General features: G+C 37.7%; 1 protein-coding gene across 1 annotated transcript; it reads right to left on the bottom strand.

The window, feature by feature from the left end:
- Positions 1–9,661, bottom strand: LOC113289533 (DNA polymerase alpha catalytic subunit-like). The gene is made up of 31 exons (XM_026538806.1): positions 8,519–9,661; positions 8,088–8,258; positions 7,908–7,991; positions 7,713–7,787; positions 7,229–7,293; positions 6,737–6,827; positions 6,450–6,635; positions 5,872–6,038; positions 5,641–5,755; positions 5,259–5,432; positions 5,047–5,160; positions 4,842–4,961; positions 4,433–4,753; positions 4,232–4,324; positions 3,913–4,034; positions 3,752–3,824; positions 3,604–3,660; positions 3,388–3,480; positions 3,139–3,261; positions 2,927–3,024; positions 2,667–2,712; positions 2,328–2,441; positions 2,161–2,244; positions 1,916–2,032; positions 1,748–1,837; positions 1,566–1,642; positions 1,221–1,446; positions 909–962; positions 689–808; positions 522–596; positions 1–434 (listed from the first exon to the last, which is right to left on the bottom strand). The coding sequence occupies exons 1-31, from the start codon at positions 9,641–9,643 to the stop codon at positions 288–290; spliced, it is 4,617 nt and encodes a 1,538-aa protein (XP_026394591.1). The 5' UTR covers positions 9,644–9,661; the 3' UTR covers positions 1–287.
- Positions 9,662–10,499: the final 838 nt, after the last annotated feature.

Raw genomic sequence — 10,499 nt, 5'->3', positions numbered from 1 at the left:
TAACAAAACCTGGTTGAGTCCTACTGATATTACACAAACAGGTGAGAACTTCCCACCAAAGACTCAATTTTTGACAGCATTACTAGAACAAAATCCTGTTCAGTTGACATCCTCTATATGTCAGTGAGATTACAAGGTGAAGTGAAAAGAAATATAATAAGATAAGGTGACATCCTCAATTTTTTTGTACACTCTTAAAATTCCTTTTTGCCTGAAAACCGACAGACATCTATATTTGAGTTATATGACATTATTTACAAAATCATCGAGAAGAATCATTCAGCCATTCAAAGACTGACAAAGAGGTCCTTCATCTGGACCCATCCGTAAGCGCACTGGTCACGGAGTTTCTGTACTATTGATGCTGCCAAATCAACCATTGGTTGGATTCTTGCAAGTTCTCTTTCTAATGGTATCCTGACCTTGAGCTCCAACTGCAGGTCAAATTAAATATCGATGAGAAACAACTAATTGCTTGGACACAAGGTAACTTTCAATAGACTTATCAAAAAGATCGCAACCTTTTCGACGAATCGTAGAGCATCCAAAACGTGGCAGAAATATGTGAGCTGCCTGTATAGGTCGGCTTCAGTGTACTGCAGATGATATACCCATGGTTATACTATCTCAATAAGATATCCACAAGGAAAAGAACAATAGGGAGAAATGAATAGGTTGGGATGAAGACCTTTCTGACAAGATGCCCGTTACAGTGAGGGTAGTTTGGACAAACTGTTCCTCTCTCAGAGTCACCAACCACTCGCAGATTAAGACCTCGAGTTGTATATTTGCACGTTTCGTCGTCACACTGAGATGCAAGCAAAAAGAAATCATCAGAAGAAGTGTTGGTAAACCGAATTCTTCTACATCACTCATATAAATGCATCAGAAATGTAGCAAGGAAATACCGTCATGACACCCTTGTAATACATGGATATGAACCCATCTGCTTGGGTTTTTACCTGTTTAAGAATGTAAACTCAGGTTGTTAGAACTATCAGAATCCTTGACGTAAACTTAAGGGCTCAAAATTTCAGTTGAACATTTTAGCACATTAGCCCAATGTAGAAATAGAAACATAATAAAACAGCCTACTGGTTCTACAAACGTGTAAAAGGTACTTTGGAATTGTGTTGTCAGCCATGTGGGACATCTATTAAAAAAAATTATTGCGCCTGAAGAATCCGAAGACTAAATAAGATTTAGGTTCTGTAGTTTACCTGGTTTGCTAACATGGCACGAGTCATTCTGCCTCTATCTTCACCCTCGTCAGGGCATTTCAAGCAACGCAATCTGAGCCAAAAATGAGAAGATAATTTCTCTTCATCTGACCCTACTAGATTGTCGCTGCTTGATAAAGTCAGCGCCAAGCTGGAGATGGAGGGACACTCAAAAGTATGAGAGCAACTGGGACAAGACAAGTGCAAAGGCTCGCAGCCGCGATATCTGCAATTTTGATTCATCAGAGTGAACCAATCAAGATCGTCCTACTATTTATTCTTGCCTTCTTGGACATGTCACATTAGAGAAAAGTTACATAAATACTACTCAGATAGAAAGCTTACCTCTCATCATCGTCCATTGCAGATGAGAGTAAGGGAGATGAATCACTAACTGCTACTTCACTTGTTTTAGACTGGAACTGTACATTTCCGTCGTTAAAAGAGTCAGTAACACTCGAAGCCAATATGGGAAACAACAACTGGAAATGAACAATTACTTTGTCCTGATAGTAAGTGTCACTAACCTTGGATGAGTCAAGACCCAGACAATCAGCCAAACGTGCTGGACTTGTGCCTTCAATACAAGCGCATAACCGTGATACCACTGGATGAATCTGCAGAGAGTAAATTTAACTTAATGCACTAAACAGACCTGCACAAAAATCAGCAACAAATAAAATTGATTTTCAAACCTGCTGTGCCAAGTAATATTCGAGATCAAGTATCCAAGTGTTGTTGTCTCCTTTCACCTCATCGGGATGCCTAGCACGATCGGCAATTCCAGCAGAAGAACCAGAACTGGTGGTACCCTTTACATCCAACATTAAAAGGATCTTAGTCAATTTTTGGTGATATTCATTTGTTTGTATTCATTACAAACCCATGCTAAAGTATGCTAAACTATACATGGCAGTGCACAATTCTAAAAAGACAATACCTGCTCGCAGCAAATAATATAAGGAACCGTATCACCAGCAGAGCACCCAGACGAATAGCCAGCTTTCTTCAATCTTAGAGCTACCTGAAAAATATATGCCAAGTAAAGTTAAAGAGGAGCAATTATTATGAACACACATACATGATCGCGTTGCTCCTTATTCTCACCTTTACATGCGGCTGATTTTTGGCATCTGGGTAAGCTTCAGGTGGTTTTGTTAACGTCTTTGTGATGATATATTTCTCAAGTTCGACTCTCTTGTTCCTCATTTCCTCTTGTACCTGGTCATTTAGAAAACTGTTATATCTTTGCGATGAAGTTGTATTGCAAAACATTGACAAAAAAAGTTGTAACGTAAAACTTGGTCCGACATATTCTCTTTATGCTTAACAAGTAAGATATCAGTGCTCTCCTTTTCTGCTGAATAAATTGACTAGTTGAAGGTGTCTTGAGCAAACTAAGTGGTGAGTTTCAGTTACAGTTTTCACATGATACCGGGTATGTACCTTCATGAGGGAGCTATGTATTGACTCAACAACATCTTCACATGATCTACAAGCACGAGCAAATAGATTAGGATATATTATCATAATTGTTAACACCGTATGTAAACCTTTTACATCCGAAGTGGTTTAACTTAAGAAGTATAGGAGATTCATTCGGAGTGCCAAACAGAGGAATGTCTTCCATGATGCTGATGCATAACTGCAGTGAAATCTTCTGTGTTTTCAAACTGAACATGATTGGTATAAAAGTTTGGCTGTACCTTCCAGATAATATATGGCTAAGACAGTCTTTCCCAATGTCCTTGGATAGCAAACTCCAGTCACGGCGAACCAGGTCAAGACCTTTACATTCCTCCCTCTAGTAAATACACGAAAATGAAAGAATCAGGTACATAAACATGGAAAAGGAAAGGGTTATGGTCCTTGTGAACCATTTCCAGGTGAAAGAACTGCATAGGTGAAAATTTCCAACCTCTTCTGGTTTCCCATTATTAAAAATCACTTTGATGGCCGCATATTTCTTTTTCTTGAGAAGGAGCATTCTCTTGTACAACCCATCTAGATCAATCTCCAGAAGCTCATACTTCTTGTTGACCTAATATCATGAGAAAACAAAAGAAAGATGTCACTCACTCACCTTCGTCACCAACATTCAAAGAATAAAGAAAGATATAGCATCCCCATATACTCTCAGTTGCTTAGTTTTCATCAAACCATTTACCTTCTTGATTACTTCTGATGCAATTTCTTTGGATTGTTTAATATCATCGAGCCCAGTATAAATCATGATTGAATCTGTATCACCATATATTACCTGTCATACAGAAGAGATTATGTTCCCTCGTCAAAAACTGACTATAACCAATATACAAATGAAATACTGGAAGGAAAAGAAATAAATCTCATTAAACACTTAAGAATTAATAACGAAGCTGACCTCCAACTTCAAATCATTCTGGACAAGATCGACAGTACTTTGCAGAATTTCTCTGCCCTGAAAAAGAATTTGCAGGGTCAAGCAACGCTTCAAAAACATGATGTATGAAACACGGCCAAGATTATTCGTATATTTGATTTGGACTTACTTGCAGTGTTACAAGCTCTGCAAGTGGTTTCGCATAGAATCTGGAATTGGAAAACCCCAAGCATCCATAGATACTGATTGCAGGACGACGAAAAAGTTTAGTTCCACATTGACTAAATAGAAATCACATGAGAAACAAGATATCAACGCCGAAACGAAAACCTGTTAGCCGTGAGCTTCAGTGCTTGTTGTTGAATGTCAAGCTGCTGACGCTGTAGCGCTGACGCGGTCTTAATCAAGTCCTTCTTAACTTTTTTCCTCCTTTCTACCAAGCCCTTCAGCAACTACAGAGTTGGCAAGTGACAACTTAAATGTAAGTTCCCAACTAAATTAAGATGCCACGGGCACTAAAGAAACACAATCAGAGAGCAGGCATGATAAACAACTGCAACAATACATCATTGTCATAGAGTAAGAGAGAAAGGGAGAGCAGTGAAGATATATTCATAAGCTATTTCATCCTCATAAGATTTCACTTTACCTCTGGCAGAATTCCAGGAGTTTTAGAAGATGGCAAATGAGGTACTGATCCATCTGCAGATCTTTCGACCGTGGTGAAGCAAATATTGTATTCCTATAAAGTAATCAAGGATTCAACCATATGAACTAATAAGTAAATAAAAAGACAGTAATATCAATGTTATATGCACAAGAAAGTTGATGCAACTAAAAAGCTACTTACCCGAATTATCGAAGGGTACAGACTGTTGAAGTCAAGAAGTAATATATACTTGTCGTATAGGCCTTTCTTAGGCTCCAAAACTAGACCACCGGAATAGGCAGGAACTTTTTTCCTTTTTCCTTGATTCAGCTGTTGTGGGTCATTCTCAGAAGTGATTTCATTGTTGTTCACATCATCAACATCCCCACCATCAGCACTATGTATCAAACTCCTTTTTGCCAAGTTATCCTTCTCGCGAGCAGAAATCTTATCAGGAACTATATACTTACAAGCATGGAATTTATGCAGCAAAAGATATTCCACTCTCTGCGCCCTAGCACCCTGAACAGTAGATATGTTGGACGTGGTTCAGAAATCAAATTCAGGCTGAAGAAACAAATTTCTTCATCGAAAATAAGCAATAACATACCTGAAGAGTCTTTCCCCATAGATTGCCACTAATGTTAGTCAACTGGCGATAAAGAGGGAGAATACTCAAATGGAACATTAGCTCCATGGATAACCAGGCATCAGTCTCTCCATACCCTACCTGATCAATTATGCATATATTTATTTAAGTGAAAGTCTAATAACCCAAGATAAAAGAGGCCAAAAAGTCAGCATCAAGTACATACAAGTTCCATAAGTGATTTTGATGATTTGAATGCGCTAGGGATTTCATGTGAAGCAATTTCCTTCCTATCCTTCTTTAGCTGTGTCCTTGTGAGCTCTGTCAAAGAGTAACTCACCTGCAAAAAAATAAATTGCATCCAAAAATAATATTGAACAAAAAGTCTTTTACTGATTGTTGAAACTGTGTTTTTATGGTAAGCTTGCAGCACTTTACCTCCTTCAATAAATCACGAGAGCACAGATAGGTATCACACAAGAGACGTCCTGCAATACAAGACATGATCCCAGGACTTGCTCCAGAGCCATAAATGGTGCCTGCCTTAGTAAGCTTAGGCATCACAGAACGCTTGAGACGACCAATTTTGGACCAGCTTGAAATATTGTAAGCCTACACAAGAAAGTAGCAGAAAGTCCGACTGAATATTGCAGTCAACAGAAAATGTAAACCATGTATCTGACACATATTGACAACGTCCCAAGAGGTAACACTTTGCTGTTGTTGACATGTTTAGACAGGCTTGTATGTGCAGTTCAACTTAGTATTTTTATTTTACTAGTTGGGAAGTTTGTGATCATGTCAGTAAGTAAAATTTAACCTTAGCCCTGTGAAGAAGCAAGTCCAAGTCAAAGCCAGAAATATTGTGCCCAACGAAGATGTCAGTGTCCAATTTGTATAATTCAAGCATGAGACGATTCAACAAAGCTCTTTCGCTGTAACAAAGAAACAAAGGGAAGAAATAAATGAATATACTTAGAAAAGGTAGATTTAGCAGCTTTCTTAGAAAAAAGGAATAAATAGAGTTGAAACAGCATAAAACTATAGTTACCTGCCTTCTGCTGCAAGATTAATAGTACTGACAGCCTTTGCATTTCTATCTGCAATTTCCTTTGCAAATCCCATTGGAAAGATGCCTCCTTCAAGCTTGCGAACAACAGTGAAATGACTAAGTACCCTAGGATCCGTCCATTCTGATGGCAACATGGGAGTATCGATCTGAAAACAGAAGCAGAAGTTATCATTGAGTAAAACAATTACACAGAGAAGTGTCAAAGCAGTGTTTACCTATGACATCCATGTAAATACTATAAGTATATAAAATCTCAATCAACTTGACAAGTTAGTTAGCCAAGAGAACAAATTAATCTAGGACAGACGTAACAGACTCCACTAAGCTTATAACTGCCTCAATTATAAGATTCTCCATGACTGATAAATCAAACCAAGCCATGGCATTCTCATCACTTGCTAGTGAAAGAAGACAGAAATCTGCTAGAATGAACCAAGATTAAACAAAACAAGACTGAAAACTAAGACTTAACCCAGTGAAACTTAATAAGAAAATATAAGAGTTTGAAAATTGGTTGTGTAGCAGTTCCAACCTAGCACCTTCTGTGATCACCATACCTTGACCTTGCGACAACAGATAAGAGATGCTGAAACAATTTCATTCATTTGCTTTGCATTGATGACCGTTTTCAAATTTATGGACGTAACAACTACTGGAGGAATCTCCATGGTGAATTTTGTGGAAGATGAAATCCTCACGTCCTTCGGATTATCAATAACAACCTCGGAGATACACCAGCTTACCTATACAAAAGTTACCTCAACATGTTATGTCAAGTTGCTAATAGTGACTCAAATCACTAGGTAATAAGAATGTGCAGCGAGCATGAATTTGAAAAGCTCACCTTCTGAGGATCTTGACGAACGGTAATCTTTGAAAACGATAACCAAGAGGGTCCACTTATTTTCCTTTTGATTAGAAAATGCTCCAGGGCACTGCAGAAATGACAGTGGTCAATTTCTTTCACTTCTCCACGCACATATATGCAGCAGGCAATATATATCCAACCAAAAAAAATCAAGAAACTCTACATCTATAAAAATAAGTTTTAGATGTATTTGATGTATGCCATTGAGTTTAAGTAAATGCTGCCTGTGAATCTGTAGACAAAAAAGAACAAGAGCCGGAATAATTCCATTTGATAACGACGTCTACAGTTTCATCCGTCAGCCTAGATATGTTGATACCTAGGGGGTTTAACTCCACAAACAAAACTGTTTACATTAGCTTCACTAAATCGAGAAATAACATTAACCTTGGATATATTCAAAGTGTGGGATGCCAAAAAGCACTATATATCGTGTATATGAATCCACTTGGTACTAAACAAATTTACCTGCAATGAGTTCCCATCAAAGCAGAAAAATGCTCTCCCTTGAGATCTGTAGGAAGTGGTGGATCCTGCATTTGTTCAATTCAGACGTAAAAAATTGGAGATTGCAAATTCAACTTTACGACTATGTAAGCTTGTTTGTGATACTATAATTTAGTTGAACCAGATTTTTACCAGAAAATGTCCCAACAATTTACATATAAATATTTTTGAAGATCTTTTGATCCCTCAAAAAGCATATTTTCAGAAAATAAGCGCCGGCCTAAATTGGCATCAAAGATGGCGTCATAGGTAATTTAAGATATCGGACTGCTCAGCGAGTGTTAAGTAAATAGTGAACTTGACTAAGGTAGCATCTTAAGTTGTCAGCAACGAACAACAGCTTCTCAAGAATTTATTTTACCAATTAATGCTTCTCTCTTAACCTTTTGTTAGTCTTCTCTCCATAAACTTTCATACTGTGATCCAACTGCTTATAAAGACATACCTTGAATGGGTAAGTTATCTTGAGAACATAATGCTCCCCTAGAGGTATGTCTGTTCGCTCAAACGCATAGTTTCTCTGCGAATTGTACAAAGATTATTCTTCAGTAATTTTTGAAAAAACAAACCTGGGAAAAGTTGTACACAACTTAAGTATAATACATCAAATTAACAATTGAACCAATCCAATGTAACACACCTTAACTGGAGTCATACTAAAAGTTGATACATTAAGATCTAACAGCTTCTCTGTTATTTCATTCTTTAATACTGATGCCATCTCCTGATGAAATTGATACATGCATCAGAACAGAAAAGCATCCAGTACCAGAATCAATTATAATATATAAGAAAAATGACTTAAATGGGAAAAGATTACATGTAGCTGTGAGCGAAATTCTGCAAGAGTAATTCGATTTTCTTTTTCATCCTCCTCGAGCTTCAAGATTGCATCATTTTGAAATATAGAACCATTTGGGATGGCATATACACATCTCTGCATATTCTTTACAACCGCACAACAACTTTGATATGTATTTCCTGCTTTCACCTAACTCCGTTGACAAAACCCAGCTCGTCAAAATTGTATTTTCATAAGAATAAACAAAATAGAAAACATCTACGGTTCAACCAACATGATTCAGGCAACCCACATTATCATACAAAGTTGTATAGGTAGTCTCTAAACCAGGCTAAGAATTCCATGGAGGGAAGAATAGAATTATCATTCCAGATCACATCATGGTAATTTTTCTTATTTCAAATTTACTTTTCATATGTAATGAACAACAGAAAAAGAATGTAAATTACCTTTCCAAAGAGATAAATGGTACCATCACCATAGAACTCCTCATGAGCATCGATACAGTAGAACGGCAATGACCCATCCGAATCCTTCAAAAGCTCAGACTCTTCAGACTTTTTATCCGAATCAGATCCCACAACGCCATGGATGTCATTCCCATTAACTTCATTTCTTACGGCGTTTAAATCGGCAGTAGCACTCCAGGGAGAATGTGTTTCTTTCTTAATTTTTGCATTGAAAGTGAACACCTCATCCTTCTTTACTACAGGCTCCACTTTCACTTCACTTATGATCGCAGAACTCTCCACATTCCCACTTTTATCATCCATCATCGAGTCGTCGTGACTCTGAGGAAATTTATCAAACACCTCATCAGCACATACCATTTCCACATCTTTGGATTCCTTTTCAACATCATTTTGATTCCCAATTTCTTCGTTACCCCTTACCAAACTTCCATTTCCATTAACGTTGATAGACTCAGACCTAACAATTGAATTAACCTTTACTAATCCCTCACTCCTACTCTTAATTAGGGAATTCTGAGTCAAACTCTCAGAACGCAGTATGGATCGGGATTCCCCCCTCCGGCGTTTCTCTCTATCAGTTTCATCAGGAGCAAACTCAGCAATAACATCATCAACTAAACTATCTGAAGATAAACCTTTAGGTTTATCTTTTTTGTTAAACACTGATGAAGTAAACATTGAAGATAAACGTTGCTTACCCATTAAAGCAGCAGCAGCTAATAATGGATTAGGTTTTTTAACTGGCACATGTTCTTTCTTCTTCTTCTTAACTTTTTCATTTTCTCCTTCAGATTCTTCTTCTTCTGATGAAAATGAAACACCAGATTTAGTCCAATCTTCTTCTTGACCTTCATCACCATAACCATGACCATCCTCATCAACTATGAATCCTTTATATTTTTCGGCTCGTGTCTTCTTGAGTGATTCGTATTCATCTTCATCTAATAAATCGTAGATTGGATCATCCATTTTTACTTGAACTCCATTTTCAGATCTCTTTCCACCTTGACGAAGAGATTTTAATCGTTCCATGGCTTCGGCTCGCGCCGAGGCCTCTGGTCCTTTACCTCTTCGCCTCCCTGAAACTTCTGGCTCAGACATTTTCGATCTCTCTCTCTCTCTCGGATCTCACAAGGAAGAAGGAAAACTGATCTTGCCCTAGATTTTTAGACTCTTTATGTACTGCGGTTTAATGTGGCGGGAAATTTTGAAGTTTCGCGCCAAAATTGAGTAACTTTTGGCGGTGGGGAAAATTTTATTTATGTTATGCGAGTTTAAGACTTCAAACCCTGCAAAGTAATTCTCGGTTACCTTCTGTAAAGGGTAGCGAGTCTTTAAATGGCTGCTAAGGCCGTTTTTTATGGGCATTGGCATTTTAGCCAATTTGTCTGGCCAGGTAGATGGGTAAATTGACTGGTGCACTATATAAAAAAAACGTGGAAATTTAATAGTTATCCCTCTTTTTGATGGGCTTCACACATATCCCTAATAGACTTTACAAATGTCTTTGATGGCATAATTGAAAATTTATTTAAAATCGTATTTTTCCTAGTTTCCATTTTTAACCTTTATGTGATATATACTTCAACTTCTTCAATTTTGATAAAAACACGAACCACAACATCTCAATCTCCGTCACCACCACAACAATCTCCGTCGCCACCACGATCAACACCACCAGTACCATAACCACCACCACCACCTCTATAGTCACCGTCTCCATCTTTATAACAGATTCAAGAACCAATTAGATTTGAAATTGAGAGAGATCTGTGATTCAAAATCAAACCAAACCAATCCCACCACCACCATCTTCATCGTCACCGAACCTGCAACTATCACCACCTTCGCTGTCGCCATAATTCAGGATTTTGAAGATTAATTTTAAATAGTAAATCTTATCCTAGGATTCGAATTCTGGTAATTCGATTTTCTTTGAGATTCAGATCTACAAATT

The sequence above is a fragment of the Papaver somniferum genome, chromosome 6 (genome assembly GCF_003573695.1).
Source record: "Papaver somniferum cultivar HN1 chromosome 6, ASM357369v1, whole genome shotgun sequence".
Classification (NCBI taxonomy): domain Eukaryota; kingdom Viridiplantae; phylum Streptophyta; class Magnoliopsida; order Ranunculales; family Papaveraceae; genus Papaver; species Papaver somniferum.
Note: the sequence above shows the minus strand (reverse complement) of the source record. Positions and strands in the feature narration are given on the sequence as shown.

Coding starts and splice junctions, on each gene's coding strand:
- LOC113289533 (XM_026538806.1), bottom strand. CDS start 9,643: ATGTCTGAGCCAGAAGTTTCAGGGAGGCGAAGAGGTAAAGGACCAGAG. Junction 4,325..4,432: donor TGTACCCTTCGATAATTCGG/GTAAGTAGCTTT, acceptor ATTACTTTATAG/GAATACAATATTTGCTTCAC. Junction 435..521: donor CTCTACGATTCGTCGAAAAG/GTTGCGATCTTT, acceptor TTTGACCTGCAG/TTGGAGCTCAAGGTCAGGAT.